The following is a 19,325-nucleotide window of genomic DNA, read 5'->3' as shown; positions in this document are numbered from 1 at the left end:
CTGTCAAAAATAGAACATCACATATAACTATCCATGAAATAACAACAGTTACAAAACCAGTATGCGGTGTTCTTCTAAACGTGTTGACACACGGCACATAAAATGGCACTAAAGGCTACAAGTGATCCTGCTACTTACATGGCGTTAACGTAACCAACATGAGCCGACTGAACCAGAATCCTGAGGTGTGTGCAGAGCAAATAAACTTTGACATCACATGGCGTTGTGTGAATGGTTACGGGATATTACGGAGCGATCAAGCTTGGTGAAGACTTTATTCATAACAACAATGATTCAGGACAATATTTCAAATTCATAGCATAAAGCGACAACAATAATAAGAGCAAAAGGTTTTTTTAAGAAAGGAACAAGTTCTTTACAAGATGCTATGTTATTTTCGGTAGTACAGAAATAGAATATACACACATAAAAAAAGTTTTTCTTCACCCCAGTCCCCAGAACTCCTGAAGATAGATGTTGACTATGGATATTGTATCACAGACACAGCCCCTTCGACTATTCAGAGATGTCACTAAATCCACCCAAAGATGTAAACGACCAAGCATGAGCCCCGCCTATTAGACGGAGGGGGGCCCGACACCCGATCAGTTCCAGTCATTCCACCACGAAGGAGGAACACAGCTCGTGCTGTCTGTAATTCAACCACGCCTAGACAGTCAATACCGCGGTTCGATCGCGTCCGCATTGTTACTTTGTGACAGGAAGGGCTCTCAACAAGGGAAGTGTCCAGGCGTCTTGAAATGAACCAAAGCGATGTTGTTCAGACATGGAGGAGATACAGAAAGACAGGAACTGTCGATGACATGCCTCGCTCAAGCCGCCTAAGGGCTACTGCTGCAGTGGATGACCGCTACCGAGGATTACGGCTCCTGCAGCCAGTGCTGAGACCGGAATTACGGCCCGTTGTCCGAGATACCCGTTTGACCGGCCCGACCTCTCGTACGAAATCGTTTGCAAATGCCGCCTTCCCCGTTGCTTTCCTCAGCGGAGTAAAGCAGACGAGAACATACGCGTAGCCAGACTTCATCCGAGTTATTGGCCCAAGCAACTCCACCGCAGAGACTTCTGTTTGGAATTATCGGGTACATCGGAGCGGCGTGTCCTTTGACACGGCTTACAGACTCTGATCACCCGCTGTATTCATTTTAGCATTTGTTAAAATAGCACGCGTTGCGTAGCTTCTGAAAGCTCTTCCGTGTCCATATCTTAAGTGGGTGTACCACACTAGTTTATTGATCATTTCCTCAGGTATTACCACTAGCCATCGCGGGTATTCTGTGCTCCGTTTCCGGAGAAGAATCCCGTTTTATATCCTGTAATACTGCCGAATGGCTGCTTGATTTCTGTCCCTCCACTTTTCCTTCACTTCTTTGAGTATGGGGTCCTCGTCTTGTCCGCAGCCGACGTTCTTTAGTGACATTGTCACAGTTTTCGAAAGTGGCATTTTTCAGGTACAAAACGCTGAAATTGTTTTCGCCCGAGTCACCCTCTACTCGATGTCTTAGGCTTATCGAAACCCGAGAGAGAGCGTCTGCAATCAGGTTCTTTTCCCCTGGTATATTCTCGATTGTAAAGTTGTATTCTTGTAGATAAAGCGCCCAGCGAGATAACATGCCGTGGGCCAACTTCGTCGACATCAGGAATTGTAGTGCCCGATGGTCGGTAAATACCTTCGTGTTCCTTCCGTATAAGAAGTGGCTCTGAGCACTATGGGACTCAACTGCTATGCTCATCAGTCCCCTAGAACTTAGAACTACTTAAACCTAACTAACCTAAGGACAACACACACATCCATGGCCGAAGCAGGATCGAACCTGCGACCGTAGCAGGCGCACGGTTCCGGACTGCGCGCCTAGAACCGCGAGCCCGGTATAAGAAGTATCTAAATTTGCTGAACGCGAAGACAACTACCAGCCCCTCGAGGTCCGTGACCGAGTACTTTCCTTCTGCTCGCAACAGCACTGCTCGCGGAAGGAACGGCTTTCGCGGTCGACGAACCGTTAATTTCTTCTCCTGGAAACAGAGCCGCACCAGTGCCGTTCGCCGAACTGTCCGTCATGAGGTAGAAATCGCGACTCTAGTCTGGATGTGCGAGAACAGGTGCATTTATTAACGCCTCCTTCAACCTGTCGAATTCGTCCTGTGCTTGAGTGTCCCAATACCAAATCATATTCTTTCCTGGTAGCACGCAGAGACGTGGCGTGGCCAGCACACTTAAGTTCACAAATTTTTAAAAAAAAATTTGCGACTCCTAAGAATCCTCTTAGTTGCCTCTTCGTTGTTGGCCTTGGAAATTCAGCAATCGCTTTAATTCTCTCAGGTTCGGGTTGTATACCGGAACTATGTAACCTAGAAACTTCATTGTCTTACGCCCAAATTGACATTTATCTAGATTCACTGTTATACTGGATCGTTCAAAAGCGTCCAATAAACGGTTCAATACTTCATTGTGTTCTTCCCAGGATTTTTCTGCTATTAGCCCGACGTCAATGTATAATTGTAATTCTCCCACGTAGGTCCTCAGGAAGGCTACTGATCAGGCCTCGTATGAACGCTGCCGCCGAAACATTCAGTCGAACGGAAGCCGTTTAAAATAATAGCAGTTCCCATAACACAAAAATACGGTATACTACCTACACTATGGATGCAACACGATTTGCCAGTAACTGTTCTCAGAGCAATGGACCTTCACTCCGTGGAAACGTTGCAATAATTCTTCCATGCTCTCTGGTCTGTCTGTTTCTGCTTTACAAATTGTGTTGATCTGCCAAGAATCCAGCACAAATCTCACCGATTCGTCCTTTTTCGGTGCTACTAAAAGTGGTGAGTTGTACAATCTCACGACGCGTTCGACTACGTCCTGGTCGAGAATCTTCGCGACCTCTGCCTTCACTTTTTCTTTCCGTGCTAACGGAATGGGGTACGACTTAACGAAAAACTTTTTTGAGTTCCCGTACTTGGAACTTGTATTCAAAGCCTTTTATCGCACCTAGTGCGTCCGAAAATATTCTTTCGTGATTCCTTAAAACCTGTAGCAATTTTAAACGGGCGTCCTCTGGCATGTCTCGTACACTGTGCGTGCTTTCTTCGATTATTTTTCTGAGAACCCCATCCCTTCAGTGCGCTCACTCCGCTAATACAGTTTGCGAGGGTCTCCGGTTCCTGGTGCAATCCCGGGTAAGTGACAATTTGTAGGCAGTTGGCTTCAGACTCGTCCCTTTTGACCCAATTATCGAACTTCAATTCAACGGGGTTCCCCTCTCTGTTTAGAAACATGATACCTCCACCCAAGTCTTCAATTGCCTGGTGAGCGATCACGAAGTCTACCCCTAAAATTACTTCAGTGTTCATTAAGGGCACATTGAAGAAGTTTTCCTCGAACTCCTCGCCCTAGCATTTGAACATGATCCTAGTCTGCCACTTGACTTCTACACTTTTACCGTGTATTGCCCCTTTCACCTTCGACCCTCGCAACAGTAATGAAGCCCAAGCTTCCGCCTCCCCGCATTATCGGAATGCAGCCTCACTAACAATCGAGACTGGACTCCCCGCGTCGATTACGCAGTCCAGTGATATCGCTTTCACTGAGATGGCAATCACCGGACTAACGGCTGAAATCCTGTTATCCGTTTGTTCCTGAAGTAATGTTTCCCTGATATCTTCCTGGCCTATGTAACGTGCTTTGCAACTTTCCGTTATCGGGTGTGGACTAATACCGTCTCCCTCGATCTGCACTGGTCAGAACTGTTGTTTTCTCTCTATTTCTGGCGGGTTTTTTCGTCTGATTTCCACATCACCGGGAATAGTTTCCCCTTTCTTATTCGCCGGGGCCTGCCCGTATTTTCCACTGCTATTTCGTGGTGAGCTCGGCCGGTTACCGTGATCGTATTTTGCTCTGTTCCGGTTATCGCGCTTCGTGATTGCCATTACGCCATTCGTTTGTATATTTATCATACCTGTTCCCGTTGCCCCAGCTACCTTTATACGGTTGATAATTATTGTCTGAGTACTCGCCTACTCGTCAGCCCCGACGCCTCCGCGTTTTACTGCGGCCGCGACTCGTCTTTCGGTTTTGTCCTACATCGTCTCTTTCTGCGAACTGTACCTTTTCATGTTCCCAATCGCCGATGTCGTACTCTAACTCCTGTAAGAGTAGTTTAAACTATTCTATACCGTCCTTATATCGTCCGGCTAGTACGATATGGCGCAGATGAGTTGGAAGTTTCATTATACACAGCCTTATCAGTTCGCCCGGACTGTAAAGCCGTCGGCACACGGACCGTGCTGTCGAACGTGAACGTTGAGCGTGCCGAGTTCAACGTGCTGCTGAACGCTCAGGAACGATGCGACTTGTGCACGCGGTACGTGAGCCCCAACGTGGTATACGCGATCGCGACGCTCTCCAGCGGCAGTTGTTGGATGTTTCTGTTCGTAAATCACACTGTTTACTCAACGGGCGTGCGTAAAATTCCCACGTTAGCTCTATTAAAACGCACGTTTCCTCCATTTTGCATATCCTAGTTACGTTGTTTTATATGGAATATACAAAAAAACTTCATTATCGATGTACGTGTTTTAAGACAAAAAGGAAAGTACCATGTCCAGTCAATAAGAACGCAGGCTTATAAAAGTTCCATTGCAAACAGTGTGACACAAATTTGCAATAGTTCTCCACATAAGATAAACGTTATTTTATCTTTCCCACATTTTGATAAAACCCTTAGGTCATTCTTACTTGATCTCTGTTCCTACCCAGCAGTAGAATCTTTAAAAGACGTGAATTACGAAACTCAAAAGAAAAAGGAACAAAATATCTTTATACAAGTAGCGCAAGCTGTACTGTAGATTAAGCCAATCGAAGAAACTCACTCCTCAAAAGAAGGCGAACTTATATTTACGTAACATCAAATATGTAGTACATACTTACATTAAACTAATAATAAATGATCAAAACCTATTAAATACGCGAATGTTAAGGAAAAAATATTTGAGCTTCGCAAGACACGCACCCTCGTTCTACCATCCATCTGGTGAGAGATCGCTGACGCTACTCCCTACGCTAACGTAGCTACAACTCAGCTTTGGACAATTATCATATGTTACCACATGCTAAATGCTTTACTCGTAGCTATGTTACTACGTGAAATTTAATTATAACAAATTGTACCAAGAACAATGGATTTTTTGTGGATCCTCAGTGTGTCGCTACCTTCAAATGACATACTCACATAATACGCAAGTTACAATAATTCCTTTGCCACGAATATGACGTTTCTCATTATTTTATTGCAACGAAACACACAGTTAATCAAGGGGTTTTCGAGTGATTCTCAATTTACTGTGGCTCAGAAACGGCATCTATACGTATAGGCTTGAACTGAATTCCAATATGGCACCTCTCAACTCTGTACTGAAAGGAGATGGCGTGCATGTGACGTAGATGGCGTTGTGCCATGTGATTGGTCAACGCTCAGAAGCACGCTGAGAATATCTGACATGCTAGATATTGCTGTGCATGTGCTGAAAGACTCCACGCTATGACGTCAGAAACTCGGCACCCTCAACGCTCAACGTTCGGATGCACGGTCCGTGTGCCAACGGCTTAAGGGTTGTGGTTGTTCTGCATCATGTGATCGAACAGTCGAGCTGGACTCGCAAAACCAGATTGGTTTAAATTTGGTAACATCATTATCTAATGCTTTACCCGGTCTTGCGCCGCCTCGGACCAATAGGCGGAGAGAAACTGGCGCTGAAACTCGCGCACCGCCACGTCGTTCACGTGCGCGCCACAGCTGGTTCGGCCTCGAGATGCCCACACATAAATTCCGTTTTTATTCATCCGGCCAATTGGGTGGTAGGCAGAACTGGTATTGTTCAAGCCAAGCACGTGGGTGTACTCCGTTGGCCGAGTTGCGGAAGACTTCGAATTTTCGCACAGAGTGAAAGTGTTTGTAGTCAAACCCTTCCGCTTCCCTCCTGTAGGAACCTACGCACGGGCATCAGTGTCCTTCCCGACATTTCGCTAAATCCCTACGCTCGCTAGTGTCTTCGTAGTCCTCCTCATGTCCGAAATCTCATCCCTCGCTACTGTGTTGTGCGCCTTTGCGCACGTGGTCTCCCTTTTCAGTTCCGCACGCGAGAAAATTCTCCACGTGAGCCACGCGTTCGCATACCTCGTTTGTAGCATCGCGTTGTCGCCTGTTGACCTCTCATTGGCCTTCGTGAAACCTTCTTAATAATGTGATTTCTTCATTATCTATTGCATTCAGCAAAGGAGCATTCTCGCTTCTCTCCGATATTGTAATATCTGCAACCTTTTCCGCGAATTTTTCTAACTCTTCCTTCACCTTCTTTATTTCCTCCCTATTCTGCATTCTTACCGCATCTACTTTTCCCTCAAGTTCCACGATTGCCCTAGTGCTTGTATCTACTCTTTCCTGAGTTGCACCGACGGATTTTATACGTTTGATCGCCGGCCGGAGTTGCCGTGCGGTTCTAGGCGCTACAGTCTGGAGCCGAGCAACCGCTACGGTCGCAGGTTCGAATCCTGCCTCGGGCATGGTTGTGTGTGATGTCCTTAGGGTTAGTTAGGTTTAATTAGTTCTAAGTTCTAGGCGGCTGATGACCTCAGAAGTTAAGTCGCATAGTACTCAGAGCCATTTGCACCATTTTTTTTATACGTTTGATCACCTTTTTCTTTTCACTGTTACATCTTTCTGTTAATGTTTGGAGTCCCTTTTCTAATATTTCTCCACTTGTTCTCATTTCGACTGAACCCTTTTCTATTTTTTCTCGACAGCGCTTAATCTACTACCTACTACTTCAAATTTTTCGGTGACCTCGTCTACAACGTCCTTTCGAACCTCTTCAAGTAGCGCCTTATTCTCTTCAAATCTCGCACTTACTCCAGTCATGATGTCCTCAAATTTTGAGTTTAATTCCGTGTCTACTCCTCCCATAAAGTCCTCTAGTTTTGAGTATACTTTCTTCCTGTTTCGCCATACTTTCTTACATCACTCTCACCAATACGTCCACCCACACGTTATTCGAATCTGTGTTAGCCGACGTGCTTTGTCTGCTCGCTATTATCTCGGTTTCGTCCGCGCTCGCGCTTGGGTCCGAAATCCCGCTATCAGTCGGGGAGGTAGCCTGCACATTTTTTGAGTTCAGCATTGCCGCAGCGCAACTGAAATCTGGGATATTGCCGTTGATTGTCTCCTCTCTCTCCGCGGCTACCTACTTCCTCTGCACCTGACCTATTCACCCTCACACCGCTCCTCGAGCGACCACGTGTCTCCACTTTTGGATACTGGGATCACACTTTCGCACGAAGTACGTAATTAATACGGCTTCGGTGACGGAAAAGCAAATTTCCTACCTTTACTACGCGAATCCCGACGGATTATTTTTCGCAGCCTAACGCAAGCTGTGATTACACGCAACCTAGCACAGTCGTCACACGCGGCCTCGCACATTTAATGTCTGTCACACTCAATGTACTTTAACATTCCCCAAAATACATGAGTATAACACACAAAGAAAATGGCCCCCAAAATCACACAAATAAAGCCACAAGGCGAGGCGGTATATGCAACGTAGTATTTGCAAAGCTGATTATTCACAAACTGGAATTGTAACACCTGTGGAAGTTTAATCATTTATTAGCACATCCTAGCAATCTCACAGCATCACAAAAGGGTTCCTAATATGAACGAGATCCTAGGCTAAAGGTTTACCATTATGTATGTTACTTGCTTTCCGTAAAGCCTTGGCAGGCATCCTCAATTTGAAAATGGCACCTCTGGAAATTTAATGAAAGACGCCTACGACCATTTGCAAGAGAAAACATTACTACACAACATTTCTGATTATCGGTTAACTTTAAGTTGTAAGTTTGAATAACTTAATTGGAATGGTAACGGGAATATGGCGTTGCTGTGAGATACCAAGTTAAGAATTTTATATACCAACAACATTTATTTAATAAAAATCAGGAAAAATACTCCTTGATCACTCACTTTACTTAATAGTACGGTTACATGAAATGCTGGCCCGCCATCAGTGATACCAAAACAAAAATAGCAATTTTACGTAACCTGACTATATGTCCTAAGATGACTATAAGAGGATTATAGGACCTTGTGCATGACATCGGAAGTTCACTGAGGCTTTTTGCGGATGATGCTGTGGTATATCGAGAGGTTGTAACAATGGAAAATTGTACTGAAATACAGGACGATCTGCAGCGAATTGACTCATGGTGCAGGGAATGGCAATTGAATCTCAATGTAGACAAGTGTAATGTGCTGCGAATACATAGAAAGAAAGATCCCATATCATTTAGCTACAATATAGCAGGTTAGCAACTGGAAGCAGTTAATTCCATAAACTATCTGGGAGTAGGCATTAGGACTGATTTAAAATGGAATGATCATATAAAGTCGACCGTCGGTAAAGCAGATGCCAGACTGAGATTCATTGGAAGAATCCTATGGAAATACAATCCGAAAACAAAGAAAGTAGGTTAAAGTACGCTTGTTCGCCCACTGGTTGAATACTGCTCAGCAGTGTGGGATCCGTACCAGATAGGGTTGATAGAAGAGATAGAGAAGATTCAACGGAGAGCAGTGCGCTTCGTTACAGGATCATTTAGTAACCGCGAAAGTGTTACGGAGATGATAGATAAACTGCAGTGGAAGACTCTGCAGGAGAGATGCTCAGTAGCTCGGTACGTACTTTTGTTGAAGTTTCGAGAACATACCTTCACCGAGGAGGCAAGCAGTATATTGCTCCCTCCTACATATATCTCGCGAAGAGACCATGAGGATAAAATCAGAGAGATAGAGCCCACTCAGAGGCATACCAACAATCCTTCTTTCCACGAACAATACGAGACTGGAATAGAAGGGAGAACCGATAGAGGTACTCAAAGTACCCTCCGCCACACACCGTCAGGTGGCTTGCGGAGTATGGATGTACATGTAGATGTAGAGGAGCCATCACGCAGAGCGTCTGTACTCACCAGAGTTTCAGCAGGGAATGCCTAACCGGCTCCCCCCGTCCGGGGTCCACACACGGTGGCCGGAAGGGCTCAGAGTCTGCACAGCGGCTATTTGCCAACCTAACGGGGCCTGATAGCGCGCGGGGAAGCTATGTCTCTCTGGTCCAGTGCAGTCGCATTCTACTTAATACAATGGTTGGCTAAACTGCATCCCCACATTCACAGAACCCACAGCAGATAACCACGCATACGTCAGCAGACCACCCTCATTTACACTTGCAGACTATACTAAGAGTGATAATGAAACATAATTTCGAATAATATATCTCATACTGTTGTTGCCTGAGTGTCGGAAGGGCACCCAGGTATGTTCTGAGTGTAAAATTATTGTGTCAAGCCATGTAGCGGAGCCGTTACACATTGTGCCCAGGTGGCGCAGTGGTTAATGCAGCTGCCTACGTGCACACACTGCCGAAGGCTGCGTGCAATTCCAAACGTACCCCGTTCTTAACAGTGTACGACAGATCACCATCGATCTCCGTTGCCACATGCCGTCTTATCTACATATCGACGGGTGCCGCGCTGTCGTTATATACGACGGCGAACTCGAGATCCGTCCCGAGTGCGGCAAAGAATGCCATCTAAGGTCACGGTGTCTTTTGCGGTGCTTCACCCAATTACCGGCCCCTACCGTGACGCCTCCGACTCTGACGACGATTTTATCGACCACCTACGCATCGGCGGTCTCTTCTCCTCCCATCGTCAGTCGCCAGCAGGGCCACACACCAGTGTCCCTTCGAGCTGCCACTGATAACGCAGGGGTCGAACGTCACGCTCACAACCTGATGCGACTCCGGCGCCACTACCAGCAGCGACGAATACCGATCCCCTCCCGGCCGATGATATGGATGTCACGTCGCTTATCTCCCCGCGACGGCGTTCCTCCCGGATCGTCCTACGACGCAGAGGGACGGATACACGAACAACGCTCGAAGGTTCAAGAGGAGGCATCGTACGACACAACTCACCTTCCTCCAGAGGCTCCACAGGCCGTCCGACCTGAAGAGGCCGCGGAGATTGACGACTCGGCGCCGCATCCAACTGCGCTGGTACCTACTCTGCTGGCTCAACCAGGTGCACCTGAACCGATGGACTCCACCGTTACGACTGGTGCCGATACGTCTCCCACTGCTACGGACGTGGTGGATCAGACGAAAGCCACAATAAGAGCACCCTCGATGGCGTGGAGTGACTGCGTCGACTGTGATTCGAACCACTCGATGGTGACGCAGTCGAACACCTAGTTACGTCGACTGTGATCCGAACCACTCGATGGTGACGCAGTCGAACACCTAGTTACGTCGACTGTGATCCGAACCACTCGATGGTGATGCAGTCGAACACCTAGTTACGTCGACTGTGATCCGAACCACTCGATGGTGATGCAGTCGAACACCTAGTTACGTCGACTGTGATCCGAACCACTCGATGGTGACGCAGTCGAACACCTAGTTACGTCGACTGTGATCTTAACCACTCGATGGTGACGCAGTCGAACACCTAGTTACGTCGACTGTGATCCGAACCACTCGATGGTGATGCAGTCGAACACCTAGTTACGTCGACTGTGATCCGAACCACTCAATGGTGATGCAGTCGAACACCTAGTTACGTCGACTGTGATCCGAACCACTCGATGGTGACGCAGTCGAACACCTAGTTACGTCGACTGTGATCCGAACCACTCGATGGTGACGCAGTCGAACACCTAGTTACGTCGACTGTGATCTTAACCACTCGATGGTGACGCAGTCGAACACCTAGTTACGTCGACTGTGATCCGAACCACTCGATGGTGATGCAGTCGAACACCTAGTTACGTCGACTGTGATCCGAACCACTCAATGGTGATGCAGTCGAACACCTAGTTACGTCGACTGTGATCCGAACCACTCGATGGTGACGCAGTCGAACACCTAGTTACGTCGACTGTGATCCGAACCACTCGATGGTGACGCAGTCGAACACCTAGTTACGTCGACTGTGATCCGAACCACTCGATGGTGACGCAGTCGAACACCTAGTTACGTCGACTGTGATCCGAACCACTCGATGGTGACGCAGTCGAACACCTTGTTACGTCGACTGTGATCCGAACCACTCGATGGTGACGCAGTCGAACACCTAGTTACGTCGACTGTGATCCGAACCACTCGATGGTGACGCAGTCGAGCACCTAGTTACGCCGACGGCAGCGCCGTCAGGTGACGTACCGCACCGCTCGCCGGTGCCTCGCCCCTCTCTGACCGAGTCCCCGTACCGAATAACAGCGATCAGCATTCCGGTAGCTGATGTCACATACCTTCCGTCCGCCAGAGGCATCGCAATCACCGTCATGGGGACGGCTCCACCTGCAGACACGACAGAACACATTCCTACTCAGAAATTCGTGGAAGCTATGAGCATTACTCGTTGAGGTGTGATGTTAATTGGATCAAATGCCCCATTACAACATCTTTCAAGAACTGTGCCTTGTCGTCCGTGATCTGTTGCTCCGTGGCACTGCGGCACGGCGACGCACCTGGAAACGGGTCCCTCCCACAGTATTTATGTCTCTGGGGAACTAATATGTGCACTCCAAGATGTAGAACTTTGGCCCTTGGCCTTGTCGCACTACTGTGCCTACATCTGCAATATTCTCCTCCCACAACAAGTGGTCTGGCGCAGTCCTGCACCGTGGAAGTTTGTCTCCCAACTCTGCGATCCCGAATGTCTTCAACGCGTTACCGAGACACGAGCCACCTGTGAACGTCGCTTGCCTAAGTGGTGCACAACCTTAACTTGGTGGCTACACTGTGCCAAAACTGCAACTGACATACCTCGATTTAGTACGACATAGAAATAGCTGTCTGGCGCCGATACACTACCGACTAGTTTCCACGCCGTTCTACGCGACCTGGACGCCCAGCCGCCAACCCCTGAAACCCAGAGGTAACGCAGCAGAATTAAGGCACAAGTCGTGACTTTGACAAGCCGTAGGCTGCAGGGGACGGTGGTGAGGACCAGACGTCAAGATACAGCCGAACGGGAACGCCCCATCATGCATCACACAGCGTCCGATGGGAAACGACGACGGCAACTCATCACCGAGGTCCATACCTGTCGCGCCCAGGGCGTAATTGTCAGGTCGAAACCGTCCATGCCTAGTAGACTACTGCCGCCGCACAATGTACCAGAGGGAGCCTACCAACAACCGTGCTGAGTAGGTTGTATTACCATACGCCACACTCGCCCTCGCCAGCGACGAGACAGGCAAGCTGACGGAGCAGATTACTGTGACGAGGTCAACGATGCAAACATCAAAGGTGCTTTCTGTAAATCACCTGACGTTAACGAATTGCCGACAGAACTTTATCGCGCCTTCCTTGCGCTGATTGCGTCGCGGTGGACGACAATGTTTCACGAACTGTTGACGACGGACAACGCCGTACCACTAGCATTTGTCTCGGGAATTGTTGTATCAATCCACAAACCGACATCAGGACCGACAACAGCACATTACCGTCCCCTAACTCTGCTTAACGCGGACTATAAAATTTTTACAAGGCTCGTGGCTTCGCCTTGTCGCAAGATCCCCAGAGCAGACCAACTCCGGGTGGCTCAGTTAATACAAAAACGGCCACAGTGGAATGTCGCGATTTAATTGCGCTGGCAGCGGCGTGCAGACTCCGCCCCCAGGTGGCTGCCATTGATTTTGATAGCGCATTAGACAAGGTGTGGCACCGTTTCCTATTCCCTGCAATGGGCCAAATGGATTTTCTGCCCCCCCCCCACTTTTATTGCTATCATCCGGCACCTGTAAGCACCGACGAATCCCTGATTCAGGTCAATAGCTGTGTGGCGGGACCAGTCAACATACGTAGATCCAGATCCGCTCGAGATTGTACTCGATTTGATATCAACTTTCAGTTTTTTACCGTTGCTCCCTCACTTTTTTAATAAGTGCTTTTGCACGCTTGTTCGAGTGTAGTGTCTAATGTTGGTTCCGCCGGAAGGGCGACTTTTACGGTGCATTTATGATTGTACAAATGAAGATATTTTGTTTTATACTGCTTCATATCAAACCGCCGATCCCTGTTCGATTCTTGGTACAGGTTTCTTTTTATTCGATATTTTCTTTAGTTGCCACACTATTCTATACTATCTCCATGGAGCCACTCCTCGGGAGCCTGACGACACACCTTTCTGGTCTCACTATGTGAGAGCACACTTTTCTTTGTCATGCGTATGCAAACGACCTCCTCCTCTTAGTCTACTCGCGGACCAAAACACAGATTGTACTCGAGTTAATATCAACTTTCAGTTTTTTACCGTTGCTCCTTCACTTTTTTAATAAAGACTATTGCACGCTTGTTCGAGTGTAGTGTCTAATGTTGGTCCCGCCGGAAAAGTTAACTTTTATGGTGCATTTATGATTGTACGAATGAAAATTTTTGTTTATACTGCTTGCTATCAAACCGGCGATCCGTGTTCGATTCTTGGTAGAGGTTTCTTTTTATTCGATATTTTCTTTAGTGTACCTCATAATACTCTGATAATGCGAATAAAGTTTGTTCCTTTTTTTTTAAGTGAAACATTGGAAGCTGTGATTAATAAAGAAATCAGGAGATCCTGCCTTCCAGTCCCGGTCGGCACACGGTTTCACACTTCGCCGCTGATTCCGCAAAAACTTCCGATGCAGCTTATATGAGTAGGTTCTTTCCTTCCCTTTCTTCCTCCTTCCCCCAACCCCCTCCCCTCCACCATTCATTTACATAAAGAGGCAATATTGTGCTAAAAGAGGTACCCGTACTTATTTAATATAAAAATGGCACTGCTAGTATTACTCGAGACGCCTCTGGCAGTAATCCGGAATGCAACGAGGTGTGGGCTGTGGTGACAGATTACAACTGCGAGGTGGATAGGCCTCTAACGCTGATTGTTTCCCCCGCAAAAGGATCTTTCAATTGAGGTATCCAAGCATAGTGCACAGCTTCTATCAAGAAGAACCTCTTTGCTACACAGAACTTTGATCTGCTGCGATGTATCACAACGATGTTCACTTCCTGTTATAATTAAATATGTATTCTCGGTGCTACTTTCATGTTGCGGCTAAAAAATTGTCTGTTGCAACCTGTCTCGAATGGAAAACAGTGTAGTAGGTTATGCAGGAGAGACTCATTGTGTTTTATAAGGCATGAAATTGAGAGACTGACATTATATTGCGTCTATCGGACCTGACGATGCTTTCAAATAGTAAGGTGTTGGCACACTCGAAAAAGTTGATAAGTTCATGTGAGATGTAAGGTGGAGTAATGGTGTCATATTAAATGTTCAGATGTGTGTGAATTCCTAAGGGACCAAACTGCTGAGGTCATCGGTCCCTAGACTTACACACTACTTAAACTAACTTACGCTAAGAATAACACACACATGCACACACAAGCTGGAGGGAGGAATCGAACCTCCGGTGGGAGGGGCCGCGCAATCCGTGACACGGTGCCTCCAACCGTGCGGCAATGTTGCCACAGTTTTGCCCAGCGCCACCGCGGACGTGTCACACGATTAGAAGATCGTCTCACCCCCTCTCACCCACATTTCACTCCTTTTCTTGACGCCTCTGCGATGAATGTCAGAACAGCGACGCCCAGCGTTGAAATCACGCATTTCCGTTATGGGCGCCCGAGGGCAAATTTTCAGAGAGGCCGCCGCTCAGAATCGACAACAAATGGACTCGGAAGGTGGCATAAAATGCGTCAACGGAGCTACCCCTTGTAAGGTCGCAGCTATTTGCATTGCCGCAGAGTTTTGCAGTAAGTTTTATTCCGTTAGGTCAAGCTGTATTGGACGCCTCCAGCCCCGGCCGTTGTGTAGTCGACTGCTGGCGTCATAATGCCATCTGCAGCGGTGTGCGGACCGTGAGAACTGCTCTGTGTGGAGCGCACTAAGACCACTTATTCATCTCACCCAAGAAACTAAATAACTATGATAAATATGATCTGTTTGTTTTCAAATTTGGTAAAGGAACTTTTATAATTTAGAAGAACAATGTGTAAAATTTTCATGCGGATAACTTTAATAGCTTTGAAAAAATAAAAAACCTATTAAACCAGTTCTTAACCGACACTTAGTAAAGTAAATTCAGATAGGAATCATGACAGTTTAAGTTTCTTTGTCATTTGAAAATACTAACAGTACTCTCAGTGCGCCCAAGTTATTTTTAAAGTATTTTAATTCTAAGCTTTTAATAATTTTGCTTTCGTAAGGAAAATAATAGTTTAAAAGTTGATATTTATATTGTGTGCTAGGGTGGGAGTACATGAGTGTGAGTGTGTATGTGAGGACATACGTCAAATTTCAATTTTATAATGTATAAAATCATCCGTAACTAGCAAGTTTTACGTAACCAGGATGATCTGAAAACGATGAATCCCCCTAACTGGTAGATGACGTATGTCTAGGAGCGTTTGCTTTTTTAATAAGGCAGCCAGAAAGACAGTAAGAGGATACTTAGTTCTAAAGTATATTTCAAGCATAATTTTCTTATGATTTTCGTTTCGTTTGGTTTTGCGGAACATTTTGTGAAATTTTGCAATAAGAAATGACGTAGATGCATCTGCGAATGCTGATTGGAGTAAAGCGGTTTGCGCACGAAATTGATCATGAAAGGTTAATCTGACTGAATGATTATTTGATCAACCAATGAGAGACAAGTCTTTCCCGCGTAACTGAATGAGTTATATGCTCTGAGAGCGACGGCATTGAGTCAGTCGTGGAGTCACTGTCGGACAAGAAGGAAATGTTAAATGCGTCCGAAAAAATATCTGTAAGACGAAGAAATGCCGGTTAAATCGCGCTCTGTTTATATAGCCGTGCTTGCAGATGCAATTACGGCCATTTCGGTGAAGTTTTGTGAGGTTTTGGAACGTCAGTTGCAGAATAAACAGCCTGTGAAACTATCGCCCTTTGTGAATAATTTTGCGTGGCGTGTTACCTATGCATGTACCGAACATTTTGGCGAGCATCTTTAGAAGAATCCACAGAAAGGACCGAATGTGAAGTCGTTTTGTAACAGAGTATTGCCTGTGTGAATCTCGTAATATTTAGGGTTGGACTTAGCACATTTCTGGCTATTTTACGTGTGATATAAGCTGCACGAGCTAGTAGTAGATGTACTACCAACGTAAATGTGGGTTTGGTGATACTATAAATGCAAAGAGCCGTAATAAAAAATCAGTATCTACAAACAAAGATTTTCAAGTAAGGGAGGAAGCTCCCACTTTCCCCGTTGCTAATAGACATTTACAGGTTTATCTTGTTACTTGAGTTACGCGGACTTTGTAATCGTAAGTATGGGCGGTGGTTTTCTTCAACGCTGCTTTTCTCATCCTCTACATAGTACATACGAATGCAAAGCAACGGGGGGTGAATGGACGCTATACTGAGGTAGGTGGCCATCTAGAATTAAATCGCAACGCAGCGCGCCAACCACGCCCTGCCGCACCCTTCCCTGTCTAACACGACATTTCGCATTGCGATGACCAACATGGTGAAGTTTTTGACAGCTTTTCACACTACCAACATCCCTCTACCCCCCCCCCGGACAATTTAACCTTCTCTAAGGACATTGTGCGCCTGCAACCTCACTGAACGTTATCACACCCCTTTGGAGTGCAGTGTGACCGCAATTTTTGCTCTTGTATACAGAGTGGAGCCAGCAGGACCGTTCAAAAGCATTCGACGAAATCTGAACGGGACCCAAAGTAGCAAACGGTGTTTACGTCTTTCAGTCTTGCTTTTCCGTTCTGTGGCGGAATTACGGAGAGGAGAGGAGGTGGGGGGGGGGGGGGGGGGCGCCGACATTGACACATAAAACAGTAGAGAGAGCCCTCTAAGACCTCCCAGTTCGGCAACACCCACGGTGCCTTCGATTCACCATTGTTGGGCATTTTAGAAATGTCCCTGTCCAGTGACAGCCATTCCTTGAATCTTAGGCACCCGCGTGACAGGCATCGCATACTACAGTCCTTAGACATCGCGAACGGTCAACAGACACTAGTTCAGCTACGTAGTTCCACTCAGCTGAGGTGTGTCGAAATGGTTGTCCATCACACAGCCGCCTGGAAATCAGTAAATGGCTGTCTCTGTACTTTTTTAAAGTGCCAAAAACAATCCGCATGTGACATTAAGGATGTTGGCGAACTTGGGGTCTTAGAGGTGCCCTTTGCCGTTTTAGTCACTCGTGTGCCAGTGTTACACCCCTCCGTGATCACGCCACTGGAGGGTACAAAAGAGGATGGCTGAAAAAGCGTAAACAATCTTTGCTGCTTCGGATCACGTTCAGATTTCGTCGAATGGTTTTCAATGATCCCTACTGATTCTACCCTGTATACGGGAGGAGGAGAGGGGAGAAAGAGCATGGTCAAAGGTTGAAAAATGTCGTCATATTGCGAAATGTGTGGGAATCAGTGCCGAAAGGAAAGAGGTAGTTTCACTGACGCGCTTTATAGCACACTCCGAGGTCTGCCTTGAGAGGGCAACCCATGTAATGGCAAAACGAAGTTCATTTATCCTACATGTTTAAATATTTTAACGCTTTTTAATTGACAATAGCTGTTAAATAAACTAAGTTTAGTGTGTGTTATTTTTCTTTCTTGACAATGTTCTTTTAACTAAGAAATTTTACATTGTTATTCGATCTATAATCCATTGGTTAGTAATGACATCATTCTGTCAGAAGTGGGCGGAGCCTCCATTATATATAGTAAGACGTGCACTGGTTTAATCCAGTAGTGATTCTCCAGCAGAAGGAGGTTCTTACTCATTGATAATTCATCGTTTTATAGCTTTATAACTTTAGGTATTTTCTTTAATGTATGTAGCTCTCTAATTAAAGCTTTGTATACGACTTGTAGGTCTGAAGATGACCACAGTAGTGGTAGAAACCTGTCACCGCAATAAATAAATTGTGATCAAGACTGTTTTTGATAGTAAATATTTGTCACACATCGATCACTGCTCACTGCCATAATGTATTCAAAACCAAATCTAATCCCTCTAATCTCAGATAATTTTATTTCCCCATTATCAAAGTATTAATTTTAGAAAAAATTCTGTACAGATGTATACCAGAAGATACAATTTAAAAGTTGCGAAATCAGTTGTGGAAGTCTCTAATAAACTTTAAAAAATACATCAGTTGCGACCTATTGGACTTCTCATTCCGTTTTCTGTTTTAAATGTTTTAACATATGTATGTAAACACCTTGTGATACTGTATGGATTGACTAACAATTATGTATAATTGCTTTAGCTGTGGCTGACATATTCACATTTTCCCGTTGGTACTCTAATGTTCTACACTGTAGTGCTCTTCCCAGTGTGTAGAATTTGGGACAAGATTTTCGTTTCATCAAACATTATTCTGCGTTTATTTGTAAGTAGTAGTTCACAAATGGTTGGCTTTTCAAGTTCTCGATTCGAGGTATCCTAGCGTCGAGACTCTCCTTAACCGATCGCAGGAGCTCCTTTATCTTCTTCGGTGGTCGCAAAATAGGTGTTATGTCTCTCCTTCCGGGAGCAATTCCTATTTTTCTAGATATATCAACGCTGACATGAAGAAGCAGAATGGGTGGGTCATCGCGTGATTGCTCAACATTATCGAGTTTTAGTGTTTTGGAGATCACTAACTTTACAATCTCGAACTGCACAGCCAATCATTCCTGCATACAGTTCACAATGAAAGAGAAGTAGGGCCTACATGAAGACCTTAAGCCAAGTAACCTGGACTCTGTAGGACCGTTTTGTTGTGATTGCAGGCTTTTCAACTGGTGTGGGGGTGCGCCAGTGCCCACGCCTGCGACGCTGCCACCACCGCCGCCGCCGCCACCACCACCGCCACCCCCACCGCCCACGCATGGCTTTCCGCCGCTTCTGCACCCGGCACACTTCGGCGCCGCGCAACACGGCTCAGCGCAGATCACCTTCTAGCAGCCTCTTCACACTCTTTTTTACCTATCACTGTAGAATTAGAAATAAATTCGTGTACCAGCGAGAGACAGTTTTTGTAAATAATTACCCACTCCTTGTCTGTGGCAGATGATTCTTCTTCAGTAGTAGTGAAACCTTAACGGACTTTCGCAACTGCTGCTTCCCATGCAGCAGGATTAAAATGAATGAGTCAAATTTACTGAGAAAATTAGTGTTTTTATGAACAATGTAAGGTACTTGAGGTCTATACTAACAGAAAACTGAGACTACATTT

At 46.1% G+C, this 19,325-nt stretch overlaps 1 protein-coding gene across 2 annotated transcripts in view; it reads left to right on the top strand.

The window, feature by feature from the left end:
• The window catches only part of LOC126298887 (homeobox protein engrailed-like ceh-16), a 157,273-nt gene extending 138,158 nt beyond the window's left edge, over window positions 1–19,115 (top strand). For both annotated transcript variants that reach the window (XM_049990421.1, XM_049990420.1), the window contains exon 5: window positions 18,880–19,115. In XM_049990421.1, the coding sequence (XP_049846378.1) occupies window positions 18,880–19,051 (172 nt within the window). In that variant the 3' untranslated portion in view covers window positions 19,052–19,115. The remainder of the gene's footprint in view (window positions 1–18,879) is intronic.
• The last annotated feature ends 210 nt before the right edge of the window (window positions 19,116–19,325 follow it).

The sequence above is a fragment of the Schistocerca gregaria genome, chromosome X (assembly GCF_023897955.1).
Source record: "Schistocerca gregaria isolate iqSchGreg1 chromosome X, iqSchGreg1.2, whole genome shotgun sequence".
Classification (NCBI taxonomy): Eukaryota; Metazoa; Arthropoda; class Insecta; order Orthoptera; family Acrididae; genus Schistocerca; species Schistocerca gregaria.
This window is presented reverse-complemented; position numbering and strand designations above follow the sequence as displayed.